General features: G+C 39.8%; 2 protein-coding genes across 3 annotated transcripts in view; one reads left to right on the plus strand and one right to left on the minus strand.

Annotated features, from left to right (window-relative positions):
* The first annotated feature begins 1344 nt into the window (after positions 1–1344).
* Positions 1345–13937, plus strand: olfml3a (olfactomedin-like 3a). Of its 2 annotated transcripts, none has more exons than XM_054609860.1 (3): positions 1345–1385; positions 10553–10865; positions 12919–13937. In XM_054609860.1, exons 2-3 carry the CDS (start codon positions 10559–10561, stop codon positions 13701–13703), a joined length of 1092 nt encoding a protein of 363 aa, XP_054465835.1. In that variant the 5' UTR covers positions 1345–1385; positions 10553–10558; the 3' UTR covers positions 13704–13937. The 2 variants fall into 2 exon arrangements, with proteins under 2 accessions (XP_054465835.1, XP_054465834.1); XM_054609859.1 differs by lacking the exon at positions 1345–1385 and adding an exon at positions 7500–7728.
* Positions 13938–17156: 3219 nt separating this feature from the next.
* The window catches only part of syt6a (synaptotagmin VIa), a 52356-nt gene continuing 46585 nt past the window's right edge, over positions 17157–22927 (minus strand). The window contains exons 4-7 of the mRNA XM_054609644.1: positions 21393–21513; positions 20251–20422; positions 18259–18409; positions 17157–17228 (exon numbers count right to left, since the gene is read on the minus strand). Coding sequence (XP_054465619.1) covers positions 17157–17228; positions 18259–18409; positions 20251–20422; positions 21393–21513 — 516 coding nt within the window. The remainder of the gene's footprint in view (positions 17229–18258; positions 18410–20250; positions 20423–21392; positions 21514–22927) is intronic.

The following is a 22927-nucleotide window of genomic DNA, read 5'->3' on the forward strand; positions in this document are numbered from 1 at the left end:
TAAGAGTCGCACAATAATTATAGAGCAACTATGGATAAATCTCAGGGTAGGATGCATTCATACTTTCACTAATCCAGACATGGAGCCACTAAACATGTAATTACCTTCTAAAAGAAGTTTGCCCCATTTACATGCTCTCAGATCAGTCAACAAAATCTAACTGCAGATAATGTGGTGATTTTCACAAAGATAACTACCGGGATCAGATGTTTACGCACTAATCAGTGTAGAAGTATGTTGCTAAGGGCCTACATAATGAACTTGAGTAATTATAACTGTAATTGAATGTTCTCGTCTGCCAACTATTACCGCATTTTATAGCTCTGGTGTTGACATTAAATTAAATGTACTCATGATGTATGGTGGCAAAACATGACGGTTTGTTTTTATGAAAAAGGGGCTTGCAGGTGGGTTGCAAGTGACTATTGCACCCCTCCCTTATGCTTACAGGCAGAGGAGGCCAAACCCCATGTATACATTTCTGTTCACTTCATAATTTGGCAGCCGTAAAGTTTAAGGCATTTCACTCAAGTGAGTCATGGTTTGAGTACAGCCCTGTGCCAAAGAGGTGTTGGATTTGAGTGCTGCGGTGTTCAGAATGAGGCATAGAGCGTGAGGTGACATGTTTTGCTGGTATAGGGTATACGGGAGATACTCCTGTAATGAGTGCTTTGTGAGATAATGGTATGCACGAGCCCGCCTCCTGCTATGTTTCCTCACTCAGCTCCAGAGGCAGAGGACAATGCCGAAACATGTCATGTAGTCAAGCTCGGGACGCATGCGGCGCTTGAGGAGGGGTTGGCGGAGCGTGTTGGCAATATAATCAGATTTTTTCATGGCACATGATTGTGTTGTAGTGAATGAAACTCCAAGTACTCCTGACAGCTTTGGAACATTATTACATGTGATCAAAACACTAAGCACAAGTTTCCAACTTGTATCTCCCATATACGCAGTACAGTTTGTTTCAAGGCCAGATTCACAATTTTTCAAATCCGTCTTAAAAAACAGAGCACATGCAGGGCTTGAATTGGGATTTGATGAACAAGCTCTACATATGTCATTGTCTTGGGTTTTGTTTAGTCAGTTCCCTGTTTTATTTCATTTAAGTTAACTCCACTGGTGTTTGGTTTTACTTACTCCCTTTGTTTGTTTTCCCACCTTTGTGATTGTCCTCATGAGTTTCACCTGTTCCTTGTTAGCTTTGCTGTCACCTGTCACTCGTTATCTTTCTCTTTTCTTTTGTATTTAGTCCATGTGCTTCTATTGTCTTATTGCGGTTCGTCTCTCACCTTTGTAGCTGTTTGGAGCCTTTACTTACCTGTGTTTGCCTTCTGTACATGCCTGACGTTTGGATTCTCAGTCTGTGAGCCTTTTTGCTTTATGTAAGTATTTTCTTTGAATCTGCCTGTCTGATGTACATTTTGTTTTCCCCCTGCTGCCTGCTCTAAACAACTGAAACAGTAAGAATCAACCAAAGACATGGACCCAGCGGACATTGTCTTTGTTGAGGAACTTTATGATTAGTGTTATTTGCTGCTGTGTGTTTATGGGGACTGGTCGGTTATGGGGACTGCTCTACCTCTGTGGCAAAGAGGGAGAGCAGCTCATGCCATCGGTTTGTAAATGTGAAATAGTTGACGGAGCTGATGGGCAGATTGGTCGGAAGACTACAAAGGTGCTTTACAAATTGAAGCTTGGTAGGGTCAATGATTTCAACTCAGATGTAGGTGTTTTAATAACAATGGAAGCCCTGTAGTGTTCTCGTTTATATAATTACAATGTTCTGATTACGGTAGAAAAGTTATACAAAAATGTTTTTATTCAAGTTCTCTACAGATGAAATAAAATAACAGATCTGTTGGAAATTAAGATGTGGTGTCATAATTAAATTGAATGTTAACCTTAATGATATGACACTCTGATTAACAAGACATTTTAAATAATGCACTTCATATGAAAAAAGGTTTCTGACCCCTCGTCTAGACCAAGGAGCAGTATGGCTAACAGCTGTGGCTGGCTGTGACGCCATTTCCTTGGATATTCTCTCATAAACTGTGTCTTTATTTCCAGCGGTCAAGCTCCCATTGCAGCGCCCACCATGGATAAATATTGCTTTTGTTGAGATTTTTTACCCTCTGAGCAGCTGTCCACAGCCCCTCAGGCACTCTTGTGCTCAGCAACCCAAGCAAGTGCATGTCAGCTGTCATAGCAGCAAGAAATTCATTCAAGTTGAGAGACAGTTTTCATTATAGCGCATGGCCAACTTTAGATATCATGTTGGAAAAAAATATTTCTCTCAAGATGCCCCTGTATGCAACGAATCAAAACAAGACACACCTGTGTCCTGTGTGTACATAATGCATACCTCATTGAAATGTGGCTAGGATACACCTCAAACCATTTCACAATTCCTGGTATTAACATGACTCACTGATGCTCTGTGGATATTCCCAAAGGTTTGTTTGTAGTCACACCAAGCTGTTAACTTTCCAAGATTGTGTCCAACAACACAAACCCACGATATTCAGCGCCTGAATAGAATTAACTACTGCAAATTCATTGCAAATTCTTCCAATCAAAGAAAAAAAAAAAGGAGAAGATATGTTTATCTAAAACGTGGCCCTCAGCTACTGATTAAATACAGGAGGTGCCATGAAGCCAGGCAGAGAAAGTGTGTCACTAATAAGGCCTTGACTATTACCTGGATTGACAACCAGAGAATGGGAGGAGAGGGGCTGGCTCCACACTGCTCAGTCAGCCAGAAAGACTCCAAGCGGCAGGGCTAACGCAGGTCAAGTGATTTGGCGCCTCGGGTGTATTAAAGCTATTTACAAGGGACTAAAGGATTTACGTTGCTTCACCCATTCGGTCTGCCTTTTTATACGACCTGGCACTGGGCTGCTAAGTTTTCTCTCAATCAATACGAAAGGGTTATAAAGAACGTTGCCTTTAACGGGTGTTTGGCTTTTTGTTCCGTTGCAGAGGAAAGGAGGTTTTTATGGGTGGCTCCTGACGCCTGGTGTGAAGGCAAACGTCTGAGATTACATGAGATCCCCGGCACACACACACACACACACAAATACACCAATAACGCATGCATGTCGATGCACACAAATCTGTAACCATTGTCAAAGTCTGGAGTATTTTCAAATTAAGGGTAACACTTTGACCCCATTATTCAGCATTTATAACAGTTTTGTTTATTACTGTTTTTATCAACATCCACACTCTTCCCCAGGGCATCCATAAGTGGAGGTTGCTGCCCAAACAGATAATGAATGATAATCAAGTGAAACTGTTGTAATATTTCTTCATAAGATAAATTATAAATGTTGTCAAACATGTTGTGCTTATAAATGCAAAAATAATTATAATTATAATGTTGCTCCTAAAGGTCTTTAGGCCCCCTTTTAAGAACTTGAAAAACATACTTTAAATTGTTTTTACAGTTTGATAGTTAATGACTTATACTTGTTTTATGAGCATTACTCATCCCAAACCTTAAATAAGTCAATTTGGATTTCCATCATTGGAGTTTGATCATAAAAGGTCTTCAAAGGAATTCAACCTCTGAAATTTTCCACTTAGTTAACACTTAAAGCGGTGGAACTTCAAATGCTGAGGAAGCAAAGCCAATCTAAACAAAATACAACCAATAATGTCTACTTTACCTCAGGGTGCACACAATTCTGATCCAAGCCACAATGAAGCCAAACAAACTTAATGGTGGAAAGTCAGAACATCTACTCAAGTACTGTACTTAACTACATTTTTGGGTTATTTGTGGTTTACTACCTATTTCCATTTCCTGGTACTTTCTACTTCTACTCCACTACAATTTTTAGGGAAAGATATATATATATATATATATACAGTACTTCTAACTTCACTATCATTATTTTACAACTATAGTTAACTAGAGTTTATTTTTTGATTAATTTTGCATTTGATAAGCACAAAACGTACAATACAATGCTGAAGATTTAACATTAGTCCCCAACATTGCTTTCTAGTTGGGGCCTATTGACACCTAAGCAGTGCCATCAAAGAGACATTTCAACCTCCATATGAGGCCCAAAGAGGTACAATTGTTCAATATTAAACGATAGAAGAAAAGTCCGACAAGTTCGAGAGCTTTTTAATAGAACATTGTTATTTATTCCTTTATTCCTCATTAATCATTAAACGACCCCTCAGATTTATCTTGTGACCCTTTGGAGCCGACCCCTCGATTACGCGACTGCACCTAAAGCTATTCATTTATTAAAACTAGTCCCACCTTGAACATTGATGATTCTGTATTAATAATATATTATGTGAAATTTAACAATAACTTACTATTATTCTGTAGGACAAGTTTTTTTTAAAAACTTTACAAAACTTTTAATAGAGCATTTTGACATTATTGTGATAGTATTTTTACATTTCTAAGCACTTCTTACACCACCGTTCACTGTTCACGTTTTCCATAAAGAGAGATGCTGCCATCTTGTGGTTATATTTGCAAAGGAACCATGCACAGCAGTGTGTTGGTGAAGCTTTCCAGTGCCACAGGACATTTCTGTCTTCCGTCCCCTGAATAAATTGAATCAAGGGGTCCAACCCTGAACCTGTCTGAGCAACAGTTACACCCTTTCATTGTGCACAAGCCTCGAGCTAAAAGGTTATGAGACTGCAATATGCCGATGTTTAGTAGAACATAATGAATCCTGAATGATGCTTTGCCCTTTGATCACATTACACTAGTCAATGGGGCAATTAAGTCAGTAATTAATAACAGATTAAAAATCCACCCTGAGTGGCAGGCAGTTTGAGACACTTCAAATCGATTTAGCAAAATGGGAAAAAAAAGGGATAAAACTGTAATTACTTACATCAATCAAGAACTATGATTGAAAAAAAAAACCTCTCGGGCATAAGAACACACACACACACACACACACACACACACACACACACACACACACACACACACACACACACACACACACACACACACACACACACACACACACACACACACACACACACACACACACACACACACAATTTTACAGCCAGGCCTGTCAATGCTCTTGACTGCCAGCTCCAGACAGGCAATGTGTTCCAGATTAGATCAAACTCCAGGTTGCCCATTTTCGATTTCTAAAAGCAGCTGTACCGCACTTTGTTACCATGACGACACTCACAGTCTGGTCTGCTGTCTGTTGGCATAAAAATAGACAGGGGGTTGTGGTTCAGTCCAGGGCTATGAGATGATAGCGGCCAGCAGACAATCAAAGAAGAGAATGATTCAGACCTGAGTCACTGGGCTGCTGGAGTACCGGGCACCGGCCCTTAATCAAACTATGATGATATATAAACAAGCTGCGAGCCTTGAACCAAAACTTCTCTGACTTTGTCGCTTGTTCCCTGAAGTTTAAGCAGCCTTCACAGTTTATAGTTTGACTTGTTCTGGAAGGGGTAGAAACAGGGATGGGGCTAAAGCGGCAGCAACCAAACCTTCTACATAGTCAGAAGGTAGTGAACAGATCTACCAGGTAAAGGGCCAAGGTTTCCTGGACCAGAGCATCTGCATGAAATGACCACAATGAGACACAAAACGACCAAAAAGAGACTCAAAACAAATAGAAAGAAACGCGGAATGAACTAAAAGAGATGTAAAATGACAACAAAGACATGCCAAACAGCCACAAAGGGGCAAAAGACAACTACAAAAAGATGTAAAACTACCACAAAGAGACACGTAACGGCCACAAAGACATGCCAAATGACCTCAAAAATAAGTAAAGACAAAATATACTTTGTTGTACCGCAGGGAAATCAGTCTTGGGCTCCAAGCAGCTGCATCACACAATACACACTTACCAGCATCACAATCCACATGCACCCATAGAACACTCATAAAACTCATAAACATGCTCAAACAAATATGTCGACTTTAATAATAGAAAAAATATGGAAGGTAATAAAAAACAATAGTTTCATACAGAGCAAGAGGGACAAAAACTAAGAGAAACAAAGTTTCTAACTGCCATTGGGTTGAAAAGTCAGGCGTGTGATCGCCTGTGTAATCAAACCCTCATGCACTACTGGCCCCACACAGAGCATAATCTACAGTATACATTGTTCGTGGGCTTCAGAGAAAAGCAATCTCCTGCCAAGCAGCCATGAAGTGTTATTGACTAATTCTAGCTGTCAATGTGCTAGGGGAGCTGTATGTTCGAAACCAATAAGGCGGATCATGAATGTCTGACTCTTGTTTGATGGAGCAAATCTGGCACTGCAAATGCTTTCTCTTAGCTTTTAAATAAGTGCAATTTTGTTTCACCTAAAAACACATTTTGTTTAATAGAATAGCATTTTTGAACTTTTTCCTCCAGAGAATTCTTACATCTTCTCTAACTCTCTTTTTATTTAATCGCCTTTTATTACTTTGTTTCTGTGGTTCTACTCCATTGTGATGATGATGATGATCTTTTCAACTTTTTTGTATGTTGTTTGAACTCTATTGACCTTATCAGCAGCAAAGTGCTATGACTCTCTTATTCTGTAATTTAATTTCCTAATGTACAGCGTAAAGGACTGGAAGCTCTGACAGAAAATTTCGATCAGAGAGTCTCTCCTGCAGCCAGTTGCACAGAGCCACCAGAGAGAGGGGGAGAGGTTGACACTATATGTCCTGGGGTTGTAACACTTACACTGTACTGTATTTGTTTCAAAATAACACATTGAAGTTTGTTTTGTTGGCCCTTTTCCCACTACCCCTGACCTGTTCATTGCCATTCTCTACCTGTCTATACCTCACAGTATACAACCGTCCCATTTTTGCTGATTCCCAGCCAGATTGTCAAAGTTGCTCATCCCTTATCAGCCATTCTCTGAATATTGCAACCTGAAATGTCTAACCTGTATCTCTATCTGGATCTGGATGTCCCTGCATGCCTAGCAGAACTTTCCCCTGCCCCTTTCCTGCTTTCCTGTGGACCCTTTACAGCTCGGTTTGGGCTTGCCAGTAAGTTTACCCTATCATGCATTCAATAAATCCCTGGACTGTGGCTGTCTGCTCATTTGTCTGCATTTGAGCCCCCCTCACTCTGTTGCCTGGACTTACCGGCTGTGACAGGCACCATAACTAATTGTATTGCAGTGTCCCGACTGTATCCCTGCAGTTATTAAGTTAATTTAAACTTGTAAGAAGTAGCAGTTGAAAGAGCTGTTTAGTAATGTTCTTTCTAATCCCTGTTTATATGCCTGAGACAGCGTGCACAAAATGTGAAACAAACACCAACCTGCACACATGCACAGAGTTGAGTGGAGCAAGCACATTCACTTTTTGAGGACATAGAGGACGTAAGAGGCACAAAGCTCCTCCCTGAGAGTTTGTGAAAACATTCCAGCAAAGTGAGAGCGGTCAAATAATTGGGAACTCTCAGAGCGGCCTCTCACTTGCAGTCTATCCTTCTCCTGTCTTTGCACATGTAGTTTTACTGTATACAAAGTAGGTAGAGGTTGTGTGAAGCTCTGAGGACAGTCCTGGGAGGGAAAACCTGACGAAGCATCTAAACTCCGGACAAACAAAGAACCTCAGCTATCCCCATTGACCGGCTCACAATGAAGCCGGTGTTTGTTCTCCTTGTTTCCACTGCCTGGACTTTAACTGGAGCCCAGTATTACTACCAGGGGCTGATGGATTATCTGGAGAACAGGTTGTTGGCTATTGAGGTAAGAAGCAATACCCCTTTAAATGAGAATTTATCAATATACTGTAGTTTTCCACAAGTTAAGTGACAGCAAATATATCCCTGAATCTAAATAAGTTTGCATTGTTTTATTGCAAAGTAGGATTTCGCAAACAATTTTCCTCGGTATCTTTGGTGCAAAATAGTGAGAGAACAGTTATAAAATCAAGTACTGCAAATGTATCCAATCATACATTTAAATAGAAAGAAATGACAATAAAAACTAGATCAAAAATAGGTGAAATATATATTGGTTAAAAAAAAAATACTGACCAAGTACTGTGCCAATGTTCACAGTATTAAGTGTAAAGAATATGTGCAATATGCAGAGATTAGTAGTGTCTCAACTAATGCAGTCCAATTAATGCAATCTCTGCCCAGCTCATCAACTTTGCAGGGGTCTCTGAGGGAATATCAGTCGATGCATGTGACATGCAGCTTCTGTCTAACATTATTAGTTTCTTTAGTGTTTTATGACAATGACACACCAGTAATGAGAACAAGCTACACCATTGTTGCCATGGTGTGAAACATCTCAACATCCTAATAGAAAGAGTGTGTTCTGCAAAGGTAGACTGACGCTGTGTTACAACAAAGTGCCTCAGGGAAGGAATCAAACTGCTGAGAGTTCAGTATTGTGTTTTTAAAGGGAGCTTATGAGACAGCCAAGTGTGTGTAAGACTTTTGTTGGCTTATGATATGAAATGCAACAGAATTGAAATGTTGGTGTGTAATTTCAGTGAACTCTCATTTAAATAATTATTTTAATGTATTCTTCTGGCGTATATATTTTCAGAGTCAGACATTTTTCCTTTCATCCTCCATGCTGCTGCAATGCAAAAATGACAATCTTAAAGCTGTTATCCGCATGAAATGAATAGCCTATTTACAGCTAAATCCTGCTCTCTTCAACCCCCTGTGGTTTCCCTCCAGTCTCAATTCCAATATGCTGGTTCAACTTCTACATTGATATGAACATGGCAATTCATCAAATAAGTTTTCATTGAACTTTCATTTTCATTTGACCACAGGCCCACAGCAAGCAAAGAGAGAAAATGAATCTGTGGAGGAGACAGTGGAGAAGATCGTCTGTTATTAAATCTTGCTCTAAATAATTTATCTGCCACTATGACTGTGTCAATCACACACTGTGAAACCGTATTCTATTTGGTGATGGTGTTAATGCTTATAGGTAACACAACTAAGGGATCTTCAAATTTCCCGATTTTTGTGCCTACCTGCTCCCTGATCCTTTAGTTTGTGACCTGGCATTTGATCTCCCAGCACTCCAACTTGAAGGATGTCATAATTCCTGAAATGCATCTTGAAGAGCAATAAGCCTTGCTGGAGGAGCCATAAGGGAGTTATCCTCCCTTATGGCTCCTCCAGCAAGGCTTCTTGCAGTGGAGCACGGGTGACGGAAAGTTTTCAGTGTATCACTGAAAACTTTCCGTCACCCGTGCCTCATATTTAAGTGACGTGTCTTTAACATATCTGAGGCAAGAATGTTTAATTTTGTTAAATGCCTCTTACCTCGACTCATCTCTCCTCGCGTTTTTTGTTTTAGCAACCAGTTGTTCATCATGTTTACGTTCTTGTTTTGACGTGTTAACATGGTTAGGTTTGTTAATTTATCTTCGCCGCTAAACACAAAGTACAGTTATGCCGGATCAGATTTCAACAGATTTTTTATTTGTGTAACTGCTTTTTCAGCTACCTGGGGGCAAAAGCAACAAGCTGCGAACACAACATGGACCTATTGTCACCTCTTAAGTCAATATAAAGGAACTTGTTTGCAAACTGTTGCATATTTACAGATCCGGCCGCTACAGAGCATAATTCATTTATAGTCACTTTCTTTTAGCTCTGCTTTTGGTCTCAACCAATTCCTGAGGGAAGGATCTGTCTCTTTAGCTTATGTTCAGCTTGTCACTAACAGTGTGTGTCTTCTGGTGCTGAGTAGGTAGTGTACAGTGGATTTTAAGTTTAGGCTACATCTTCCGTGGACCATGAATGTCTGTCAAACGTATCTGTCAATCCATCTAGATGTTGAGATAGGTCCCTAGAAAAAGTGAAAGCTCTGACCTGCTGGTGAGCTTAAGAAGGTCACAGAGAGGGTCAGAGTTCAGTGAGAGTAATCTCTTGGGGATCATGAATGAGAGATTTCATGACAATTCATATTACAGCTGGGATGGCAATGCGGGTCCACCTCTTCGGTCCTGACTGATCTAACGCAAAGACTACAAGATGGATTGCCTTTTTTCTCGTACAGAATTCATGATCCCTAGAGGAGGAATCCTACTGATTTTGGTGATCCTCTGACTTTCCTCAAGTGTCAGAATGAGTTTGACATTTTGGGTTTTTAATAAAATATCTCAAAGAATAACATTTGGTACACACATTTATATTCCCCACTGGATGACCTTGAATAACTTTGGTGATTATCTGATGTCATATATATTTTGGTTTTTATGAAATGCCTGCAGAATTAATGACATTTCCATCAGCCTCAGCTTTTGTGTTTAGTGCTAATTGACAAATATTAATTAGGTAAGTAATATGGGGAACACAGTAAACATTACCAGCCAAATATAGTATCAGCCTGTCAGCATCGTTATTGTGTCAGTATGCTGATATTAGTATTTAGCTCAAAGCAACACTGTACATGCTCAAAGAGCTGCAACCATGGTTATATGCCTTTACTTTTAGTGTTAGTCACCACAGCTGGTAGCTTGAGTGAAAACCAGGAAAAGGTTTATTCTAACACGTTTTTTCAACAGTTGTTTTGCTCTGCTCACATCTGTTAGGACCGCATGCAGTTGTGGCACGGGCAATCCCATCGCTATCACACAGAGCTGCTGGATTTCAAAAAGCTAACTGCTGAGGCCATGGATGGTCTGAAAAATCAGCACAGCGTGATGTTCAAAGACATGGAAGGAGCTGCCGTCCGAGTGGACCGGGTGGAGCGAGAGATGGACTACGTGGAGATCCAGACTTCCCCCCGTGCCTGTGTGAATAAGGCAGACAAGGTTGTGGAGGAGGGAGCCTGGAGGCTGGAGGAGAGCAGAGGAGAGGAAGAGGAAGAAGAAGACTGGGAGGAGCTGCACTCCAGAGTCTCTGGTGAGCTGCAGGGAAGTACATACACACTGATGCCAAACGTGCTCCGCAAAATGGATGTGTTTGATCTTTAATTTTCATTCATGACGGAGCCCTGGCACAGTCAGGTCCTATGGGATATATTATTTGTATATATGTGTGTGTCTGTGTGTGTGTGCTAACATCACACCAGGCTCTAAACTACCCCTTCTGTAGAGATGCTTTCTTGGAAAAGCAATGCCTCTGGAAAATGGGGAAACAAACACAGTGCTGTTACAAGTCATTTAAAAGGAGTGCTTTGAGTCAGTGGGCAGAATGTTTTCCAGGAGAAATGTGGCATGATGCAACTCATTTATTTCAGCAGAGCTACTCCCCTGCATGCGCTGTTTGAGCACAGCATTTGTCTTTATAATCTTCAGATCCCAAGGCGTGCTGCTACAAACAATGCTCAAACGGTCATTTGTTCTGTATAATACAGGGACTGCTAACCCTTTTTTAAAGTGTGATGTGGAAAGTTGTGAAACACAATTTTTTCAATTTCACGAAACACACTTTATATTGTCAGATGTCACTGAATGTGCACATTAAATGTTCTGCATGTGATATTCAGAGCATTAATATAGCTGCTAACAGCTATTTGCTATGTAAAGATACAAATGAGTAACCTGAGCAGAGAATGAAGTTGTTCTCTGTATGTGTGTGTTGTAATAAGAGCATCTCTGTAGCCCTATAGGCTAGCTCATGGCTCGGCTCTGCTGCATTGCGCTCATGCATACTGTGGTTACAGCTGCAATAGACCCTCCATGTCTATTGCCATTGAGAGGCAATTGACATGCTATGAATTTCACATTTTGCTCCTTTTAGCAAAAGATCTATATTTTTAATTGGTTCAAAAAGCTAAATCCCTGGTATTGGATCATTAAATTCCTTTCGTACCATTTATCCAGAATCTTCTTGCAAAACCAAGTGAAACTTAAGACAATAAATAAACCATAAATTCAAGAATTACTGTATGTAGTAATGTCATAATATTCTGCTCAGAATCATAATGCCAGTCATGCTCTACAAAATCCTGGGAGAGTTCTCCCATTCAAAGTGGATGATGGTGCAATGCAGAGCAAAGGCTTCTCTATTAGTCTCTGTGTGTAAAATCTCCTGTGCAATCTGTAGCCGTGTCTCTGCAGAGAGGAGGGACAGGAAGCTGCCCTCAGGTCAGCGGTGTTACTCTCTGAGCTCATGCTCGCTCTGAACACAGTGAACCATTGTTAACGTCTGTCAAGTGACCCCAAACAAACTTTACCGCATTGTAGTGACCCATTTCGGATTTCATTTCACTCCATGACACATCAGTGTGGGGGAGAGGGGGGGTCCTTTGTTTTTATATTTTAGTGAAAGCATTGTATTACTCTCTATTACATCTCCATGCTTTATGTGTGCTGCACTCATTCCTCCTCTCATTATAAGTCTGTGTGTTCAATTTCCCCCTGACTTGAAATTGCCTTAATTTGGAGAGCCAGATATTGACTCTTTCAGGCTGCTTGATGTTTTCCAAATGTAACAGTAGGTTGCAAATACACATTTCACCTTAGGAATGGCGCTCTACCTCCAACTGGAACTTATTGTGCCATCATGGAGATATAAATCTACATTATGACACTTATATTAATTTCACACCTGTGAAAATATATAATTTTTGTTATTAAGATGTTATTTATATGAGGTGCAACATCTGAATGCAACATGCATTTCTCCTCTGTCATTTTCTCTTGAGAGGTTTTAAAGCCTTATGAATGAACAAAAAAACAAAAACATTTTGAGGTATTATTTATTACAAGATCTTGATTGTCAATGCCGTGGCCTATAACCTAACTGTCATCATTGTGAATACAACACATGACTTCTAAGAAACTGGTCTGGTGGCCGCAACATAAACCTTAGGGGTTGTTGCGTTATCTGGGAGAGTCCTGTGTTTTCATGTTACGTAACAATGCAGATATCATTTAATGAAAACGAGGAAAGCTTGACAGGCGTAGCAAGACTACAGCAAATATTCTCTTTGTGTTTTCTCTCATTGTAGACTGTGTGGAAATCATCTCTAGCATCAGATCAGTGAAGATCCTGAAAAGAGTGGGCAGTCCTAAGGGCATGTGGACCAGAGACCCCAGGTCATCCAAGGTTTACATCTTTAATGGGACAACAGGCGACAGCGTCTACCAGTTCAACTCCGTACGAGAGTTTTCCCGCTCTCCTGGTGTCACCGGCAGCCGACAGATCAGGCTTCCCTCTGACTGGAGAGGTCCTGGCAGCACTGTCTACGACGGCTATTTGTACTACATACAGCAGGAGGATGATATGGATGTGCAGGTGGTCAAATATGACCTGCTGAGTGGCTCGGTGACAGACGCCGCCATGTTCCCCGTGGAGAGCCACGCTTCTGTTTACAACCTCAACCCAGAAACTGTTGCAGACCTAGCAGCAGATGAGGAAGGCCTCTGGCTATTGTACGCAACCAGCAACAGTGAACCGAACATCCACCTTGCAAAGATGGACCGGGCCTCGCTCGATATAGAACAAATCTGGGACACCAGGTGCCCAAGGGAGAACGCAGAGGCGTCTTTCGTAGTTTGCGGGACTGTCTATGTCGTTTATAACACACGCCTGGCCAGCCGGTCCCGAGTCCAGTGCCTTTTTGACGTCAACGACATGGTCAGCAGCGAGGAGGCTCCACTGATCTACTTTCCCAGGAGGTACGGAGCCCACGCCAGTCTGAAATACAACCCAGAGGAAAAACAGCTCTACGCCTGGGACGATGGCTACCAAATCATTTACAGACTGTCCATGAAGAGGAAACTCCTGGTGTGACAGCAGGGGGGTAGTGTCATGTTTTCAAAGGCAATGAGTCAGAATAGGAGCAGTACATTTACACATGCTGTGCCATAAGTCTTTCATCAGCGCTGCACTCTTCAGTCATGGTAGATATAAGACGAATCACCCGTAACATTGCATATTTTTAAGCAAAAGAAATAACCTTTAAAATTATTATTTATTCATTTGATTATTTTTTGTGTGTGTGTTATATACCAAAATAAACATGGAAATGCCACTTAGAGGCTTTGAAGCCTTACTGCTATGTGGTGTTTTGTGTCCTACCCTCATTTAATTTGACCATTTGATTCAGACGAAATCTAATTTCCTTTATGCCTGCTCCTGCTTGTTAAACCACAAACTGTGTTGTCATTATACACTGTGTTTTATTGCCCCAAAACACACAGCGCGGAGACCGTATTTGCATAAGATTTTTAATCAAAGAAAAAAAAATCAGATCACAAAACTGATAACACATCACACCCTTGGGAGAAAAAACAACAACAACAAACTGATGTTGATTTTCAGACTTGTTGAAACAAAAGAATGAAACAATTTGTGACTGAAATAATGTCACTCATATTGAGAGTCCTCATATTGATGTAGGAACTCATAATAATAGACTTGTCTCAACTAACAACTGTTGATGTCAAACACCAGAACATTTTCTCAAACATTTCTATTATTACAAATACAAAATGTTCAATAAAAAAATTGGAAATTCAGTGCTATCATAACAGCTGGAAGGGATACAAGATTATAACAAGAAACATTACAATATTAGGCAAAGCTAGCAGGTCTTGAAAGAGTCCATAAACTGAGGCAATTGATTTAACAGGTTTCTTCTACTATGAAAACACACCACTTTTTCAGAGAAATATGACGTTTGTAAAGCACATGTTTAAAACACTTTGTTTCAACACTAAAAATAAGATATTAGAAATCTATTAATAATGCCATTAGGGATGAATTTCACCATCAAAACAACTGTGTGAATGTGAGGAAATTTTAGTCACATTTGTGGAGGGGTCTCTATGCTATGATGGATTACGTCAAGCAACAATAATGCACTGACTCGTTCTTTCTATAACAAGTGCCAATTAGAGAAATGCCACTGCTCTGCAGATGCTGACCGGTCCACCCATCAGCTGCCCCCGCGTTGCTGTCTCACAAGCACACACACTGATGTACTAAACAGCTCTCTCCGGGTACACTTACCCATGAAGGTAATGGCTAAAACAGATCCGGCTGGGTCTGCTGAATGCATCTGCTCATGTGTTGATGTCTGGCCCCCAATTTCTCAAACTCTGATATATAGCATGTTCATTGTACAGCAGTTTTGAGCTGTAATATCACTTGTCCTCAGTCGCTGAATGAGGCACCATAAGTCTAGACCCATCGAAGCCACGGCCAAGAACATTCTTACATATCAGATTTAAGTTGCTGTTTGAGATAATCTGGACGCTATTCAGTAAATGGGCCTCATTCCCTGGCTGTTTTCCTGCCTGATATCACATTTGTCTCAGTAGATTAATGTTTCCTGGCCCCGAATGTACTGATGTTATCTGTGCTTTCCAATTACAGCAAAACAAAACTACCACTACTGAAGGGGTAAACTGGAGGAAAAACCTGTGAATAGAAATCAAATGATTATGTTTCATCCTCATTGCAAATGAGACGGAACCTCCATTATGTTATATTTTAATTAAAAACTATTGATGCATTGCTGTTTTTCATCTGAGCAGATATAGCATCAGTTATAAAACAGTTATCCTAGCCTTATTTGACATTTTGTGCTTTCTTTATCTCATTAAACTTCTAATAGAGCGAATAATATGCTGGGACCCAATAGAGGAATTATACTGGTGCAAAGATTTCTGATACAACAGCGGTGCTGCAGTCTTTTTCTTAATCACATCAAATATCTACAACAAAAAAAAGATTCCATTAACCACATGTTGCAAACATCTGGATGGTAAATTAAAACACAAGTTCTCACTGTACAACACTATGGCTAATGACATAAACATCAAGAAAGTTGCATGTTTCGAGGTTCGAAAGACAAATATGTTCACCTTTTTCAGAGTTTAGGTTATTCTCAATCATCACCACCAACAAAGCTAAATATATTCAAAATGTCATATTATTTTTCATCTTTACCTTTTAATTATATTTTCTGGTTTTCTGCTTAAAAAACAAAACATACACACAGCAACCAACAGACGTCTGTACATGAAACTACACATCCATCAAAACCTGATCAGAAAAAAAAGACTAAGAGAGACAAAGAAGTGCTTTTGAACAGTGTTTGTCTGGAGGATAAACACGAGTGCTTATGAGTTTTCATTTGGAAGAAAAGCATGAGATTGCGCTAAAGCAAACATCAAACAGAGAAGGAGGTAAGGGTGTGTTCAGTGTGCCCACAAGTTCCCTGTTTACAGAGCTCCATTGAAAAAAAGCTTGTTTCTGTTAATGTTTTTAAACCTTTTCTTTTTGGTTGATCTTCAATGACCATTTGTGCCTTTGACAGGCAATTTAAACAGTTACACCTTAACAATATAGTCAATTTGCTCTCATGTGAAAACCAATAATCCTGTTATTTCTACTTCTTTACATACAACTTCTTGTTTTTGCTGCTCCAGAAATCACACTAAAGTTGCAAATTGTCAAGTTGAGACTATTTTAGTTTCTGCTGATCCAACCTCTCCTCAATAAGCTGTGGATCAGATAATTGCTTATGTTCTTGATGGAACTGGAAGTACGGTGAAGTCAGCTTGAGCTTTCAAATTAATTTCAGTTTTCCTATTAATAAACAATAACGACGAATGGAGTGGCTTTACATCTAATAGTTCCAAAATGCTACAGTTCAGTATTGTTTTTTTTATGCTAATACAGCACTTTAAAAATTCAGCGAGAGAAAGCTGGAGAGATTTGAAATTGCTTCAGATCCAGTTTAAGTCTCTTTTTCCATCCCAGCCTCCGCTGTGAAACTTCCGCTGCTCTCATGGAGCAATATCTGATGTCCAAGTTTTTCTATCAAAGAGTCTCTGCGGCACAAAGCTAAATCTTCAGCGTCTCCATGTGAAGACTCCAAGATTCGTTCAACTCAACTCGGACAGACACAATATTAAATGTCTGCAGACTGGATCTCCAGGCAATCTCTTCTGAGGACAATAATGGCAGCTCTGGTTCATCACAACACCCACATTTCAAACCCTAAAACCCCAAAAGACTGCACTTGGCACAACTAACTGACTTGACGCTGGTCCTAGATCAGTTCTTGGGAGTGCTCTAGGACAAGACTTGAAGGGAAGGGAGAGACAGTGAGAGAGAGAGAGAGAGAGAGGGAGTAACAGTGGGGTTGTGTTCCGCTCAATCACACAGACAGGAAGTAGATCAGCAGGAGGGAGGAAACCCCCTTCTGGGCTGCTGGGTCACAGGTGGCTCTGCTCAGGGACTAGCAGGGGGCCTGGGTGAAGGGCAGGAGCCTTGGCTGTCAAAGCTGGCTGTCCTCGCCTTCCACTGCAGGACACAAAGACACATGGAAATGATTCATGACACACATGCTGCTTCTGTTTAAAAAAAAAAAAAGAAAAATCTTCTTTATTATTTACAGTGCTGTGTTTTTTGCATTTAATATTCCAATTTAAGAGGGTACAGGAAAAATAATTGCTTCGGTCAGGACTTTGAATCCGCACACTCCACAAAGTAACACAAAAATAACAAAAATACCAACATCGAAAATAAGCCAAAGAAATAATCACATCTAAATATAATTGCAGAATAGAGAATAAATAAGGAAACAGACCAATGGCTCATTTTAAATAGATTTATACAAATGTAGATATATAAATTGACTTATTCTCATGGAATTCCCATAATGCTTCGGGGTATGTAAACAGGGAGTACGCTGATTAGGCAACCATGGATGTATAGCTAGAACTTGAGCCACGTTTTGTTTACATTGTAGACACTTGGCAACATTAAAAGTAAACAATTTTTTGTTAGCAATTCACTAATGTATGTAAATGTACAGTCAAATATCACCGGAAAACTTTTATGTTGTAGAGAATTAAAAAAAACTAGATGATTTCAGGAGGTTCAACGAGCGTCTTTTTTTTAATTATTATTTTTTTTTTACATGTTTTCTGCACAGATTTACGGACGTTTAATCGCGAGGGACATCGGGAAAAGTAAGTCACATAACTTTACAAAAATGAATTTGTTTATCATGTCTGTGTGTTCAGATTTCACTGAATTATGAGTGAGAAAGAGACGCAGTGAGCTGTTTGACAGCCGTTGTTCCTGCTGCAACTGTTGTCACTGTTAATTAAGTAATTAAGCGGTCAAGTTACAATAATTACCTCCAGTATGCACCTGTTCATTAAACTCAATGTGCTATATGTGTCTGCCCCTCCACCCAAACTGCCTTCACAGTTGGATTCAAATCGTTGGAGCTTAAAATTACGATCTCAGCCCCCTGATGCTTCATCCTAAACGATGACCACGTTTAGAAAAGCTAGTTTAAAAATCGCTCCAGTCCGATACCTACCTCTTTCTCAGACTTCTTGGACTCCAGCAGGGGGTGCCAGTGTGCAATGGGCTTGCGTGGATAGGCCAGCATTTCGTTCCAGTGGTCCCTGCCAAGTCCCTCTGCATGGCAGCCAACCCTCATCACACCAATGATCTCATTATGACCTACCCTGTGGGGACACACACGTACTCTATGAATACATCTGACTTAACCTGACAGGACAGCTCATACATCAAATTGGTTTTTTTTTTTCCTAATTGCAAGAAGGGCATTTTGTAATAGAAGGAGACACAGATCTGAATCTGGATGTCCTGCCAATTTGATACAGTGAACCTACAGCTGGTTGTCTCAGTGACACTAGAATTGACTCATTTTAGGAGGGAAATCTTTGCTCCATTAACAATGCCTGAAGTGTAATTGAAAGCCCTCTTAATCCCCTATTATTGGCACAAACTGATTTAATCCTGGCATGAGAGCAGGGGGTTAAGAAAACACAAGCGGCTGGGTTTCTAAACAAGTGTCTGGCCCTTTTAAACAACACAATAGAAAAACAGACTGACCTTTAACATTCATGTTCTCATTCTGTCAGCCGTTTGCACTGCATGCACATTTTTTCCCTTTCTTGTTTTAGCTTCACATAGTATAACGGTACCGTAGTGCACGACTCTATCTCTGAAGAACTACAATTCAACTGATTCTAATTTGAAAATGTGAAATAATCATTACTTTTTTTTTATTAAAGATTCCCTACAACTCTATAAAAATAATAGTCACTTTCAATGACAATTTGTGTCCGACATTTTTTTTCCACACAAAAAAATCTGTATTTATAAAGATGCAAATATTGTTCGTTTTCAAAGTTTAAAGGCACAATGAGATTTGTCTGATGCGGTTTGTAAACACAACATTAAAAGTTGGCTCCTCCTCCCCAGCTCTGGAAGCCAGACCCAGATCCCATCTCGATATGGAACGTGCTTTGTCCAGGTGTTGTTTGCGTTTTTTTCTACATTGTATCCAACTTTTTTTGCAGCTTCCTCTCTCATGTGTGCTTACAATCTGGCACCTGCTGGTTTTATCATAGACTGTATATAAGAAGTGGACATAGTCGATGAGACATCACCCATCGTTTTTTTTGGAGTGCTGTTTTAAAGCTGTTTGGATTTTAGCAATCTTGGATTTTTGGCATCCCCATCTTGGGTTTTTGCAACCAGTAAATGGAAGTGACCATTTCTTGACTGTGCAGGAGTGACACCATGGTAGAGACAGTGTATACGGCTCTGGTAGCAACCTGTCAATTACAAGGTAGCCACCTCCTAAAACATACCTACTTTATTGTCTATTGTACTCTAAATGGGACCATAATTTACGAAATGAACTTCATGCTGTATTGAAGAAGACTTGAAACTAGTGATTGAGACCATAAACTTGTGTTTATAATGTTTACTGATATAATAAATGAAATCATAGACTTCTACACAATCTGACTTCTTTTTGCATCCAGAGGAGTCTCCCCCATTGGCTGCACGTTCAGAACCGGTTGTTGCTGCCCGTTTTTTCTAGAGGTTGATACCCATAAACGTCTCGAACACAGAAAATTGAAAAGAGAAAAAACAGGCAGCGGGCTGGGTCTCTACAGATACAGACACCGCCACATACGTCTTGTGGTTTTTAAGTGATGATTGAGAGGGATTATTTCTGTATGAGTCTACTTTGTTTTTTTAAGAAAATCCTACTCATTGTGCCTTTTAACTACGAGACATAAGATGTCTCACTGAAAGGTCCATTCTCAGTGAGTCTGCACTGGGTATTTCAAGTTTCACACTTACAATTTCAATCTTTGGCATATGAATTTTAAAACAGACTTTCTGCGATAACATCAGTCTGCACAGTGAAGGTAAATCCTCCAAGTGTGTCAACAATAGGCAAAATGCATTTTTGTGTAGGGGTGTCTTTTATTTTCTAACATTACTAATCTGTTGCTTTCAAATTAGATGTTTGGTTTGTACATACAAGTCGTAGTCCATGACAGAGATGTGCAGGCTGACATGGTCCATACTGTCTGGCGGGATGTCAAAGATGATGGCCTCGTTGTAGGTGGGATTCAGAGTGTTCTTTTTTATGCTTGTCTTCTTCTTTTTCAAACGTCTCCCGTCACATATGAGCGACACCTTGACGTAGGGATCTAATGGCAGTGAAAGGAAAAGAGGAAGGATATAAAATAAGTGACTTTATCTAGACAGAAACTGCTGATAATGAAATATCATCATATTTCAACTTAGTTGAAGGTTGAAAAGAAACTGTCAGAGCGAGACACAGAGGTTTTACAAATGTTTGCCTTGGCTGCCAAAATATCTTCAAAGATGTCTGTGAAGATAAAGCCGTCATTGGCGTATTTCAGACCACAGTGTGCGTGAGTGGGTTTTTCTTCTTAAGCATGGAAGCAACCCTGGAGGACCTGGCACCGGTAATGTGCATAAAAGTAGATGAGTCAATGGCTTGTGTAAACACAGAGGACGAGGAGGACATAGATCGTTTAAACAGCATGACTGAGACAGCTTCCTGTTGAATGATGATTTCAATCCTCATCCGTCAGTAGCAGATCGCCTCATATGATCCATTATGCCACGTTTTAGTCAGTTGTAAGCTGCCCTAAATCTATAAACAACAAACAAGAGTGCTTGCTTTGCAGCCAATTTGATAGCTACAGGTTTACAATGCACAGATTGAAATAATGGCAGACAGCTAAACCCCTCAGAACTCAGGGGATTAAAATTGGGTCTCTCATTTAAATCATCAATAAACATGGAAGTATGAAAATGCCACTTTCACTCTGAATTACACCTGAACCCTGGCGTTTAATGCACAATAAATGTCACATTTTACAAGTGATATCAGTATTGTAGTTAAAGTGGAATGGAAAACAGACCACCTGCAGCTATTTGCTGACAGTGTCATAATATTGCAAGTGTTGCATATTAATAACTGCTGAAATAAACTGCACAGCGCTGGAGAGGCAACTCTCCACTGTTTCTTCACATTATACACACCTACAATTGGATATACAATTAATTCATGTTGAGCCACTGCAGCTTTAACTGAATCCTACTTATGCACGCGCAAGCACACAGTTAAACACACACACATAAACACACCTGAGTATCCAGTGATGTCCATGGCTTTGAGGTTCCTGCACTTGATGACAGTAAGTGTGAGTCTGCCTGCGGTGGGCAGGTAGCATAGTGAGAACATGATCTCCCCAAGGTCAACACTTTCCTGTGAAAAACACACATACAAGCAAAAAATTCTCTGTCAGTTTCACATTCATTTACATTCAACACAGATGCTTTGATCCAGAGTAATGCACATTAAGAGTCTCGTCCTTATGGTATGTTTTGTGATCAATTGTACATTTTTCTGAAAGTCTGCTCATTGTAACGCTAGAGCACACAGAAAGTGAAGACCAGTTGTGGAAGAAGTACTCAGATATTTGACTTACTAAGTAACAGTACAGTGTGAAACTACGAAAAGTCTTGCATTCAAACTCTTACAAATGTAAAAGTACAAAATTATTAGCATCAAAATATACTCCAAATACCACAAGTATAAGTACTCATTATGCAGAATTATTATTATATTACTGGATTATGATTACTGATGCATTCCTGCGCTTGTCACTTTATTGATACAGCATGGAAATGTATGGGCTAATTATATTAACTACTTTATTTACAGCTGGGGAGCTTAACCTTTAATAGTATGATATAAATTATTAGTTGGTTTATATTTAGTTTTAATAATCTAAATCTGCAAATTAACTAAAGCTTTAAAATAAATGTATTCAGTCAGTGAAGACTAACAAACAAATAACTACATTTAATGTTCTTCTGGGTTATCTGTTATCCTGCTCAAAATTATTATAGAATTACAAAAACATTTTACATTTTATGGTGGCCTCTTGTTACCACAGGTACTAAAACCATATCCTCACAGTTCAGATTAGTAAATTGGCCAATTAGACGACAGACTACAGTCAAAGGTGTCTAAAGCAAAGTAATGCAACTTCTCTATGCATTTTTGGCTTGAAAAATAACTGCAATATGAGTTTGTTGTTGGGTAACTACAGCTTTGTGAGAAGATTCTGAAAAATAACTTTCCTTTGGCCACAAAAAAAAAATACACCAGCACAACTGAGTGTCTGGTCACACTTGAAAGTGGCAGAAAATTACTTCATTAGTTATGTTAAGGGATTTCTAGAAGAGCGGAAATGCTCTCTGAGCTAACAGAGCTTGCTGTTGTTTGCTCGGTCTGTAACTAGCCAATAAATTCACTCAGTTTATTCACAAGAGGTATTTGTGACACTTATGGCTCGTATCTCTGCAAATATTCCCTCCTTTATGGTGCTGCTCATACTTTGACGGAGAAGGTTAAATCAAATCAGATGGTGCAACACGGATAATAAGCAATGGTCGTTTTTTACGTTTCTGTTTGTGATTAAACAAATAAGGTTCTATGTCGAAAGGAGTCACAAGTTGAAATCAAATTTAGTACATAATGTCAACGTATTTTTTAAACGTACTGTTTTTACTATTGAATATAAGAAAAAAGTTTTTTGCGGAAAAATCTGAAATGCTCCTTTTTGTCTCAGCCGGCTGGAGGGGAGTGTCAGTGTGTGGGTTTGATTGACAGT

This window comes from Anoplopoma fimbria, chromosome 12 (genome assembly GCF_027596085.1).
Source record: "Anoplopoma fimbria isolate UVic2021 breed Golden Eagle Sablefish chromosome 12, Afim_UVic_2022, whole genome shotgun sequence".
Lineage (NCBI taxonomy): Eukaryota > Metazoa > Chordata > Actinopteri > Perciformes > Anoplopomatidae > Anoplopoma > Anoplopoma fimbria.

Excerpts from the sequence above, each read along its gene's own strand:
- olfml3a (XM_054609859.1), top strand. The coding sequence starts at position 7,618 with ATGAAGCCGGTGTTTGTTCTCCTTGTTTCCACTGCCTGGACTTTAACT. Across the intron at positions 7,729-10,552 it reads ACAGGTTGTTGGCTATTGAG|GACCGCATGCAGTTGTGGCA; the intron begins GTAAGAAGCAAT and ends CACATCTGTTAG. Across the intron at positions 10,866-12,918 it reads GCTGCACTCCAGAGTCTCTG|ACTGTGTGGAAATCATCTCT; the intron begins GTGAGCTGCAGG and ends CTCTCATTGTAG.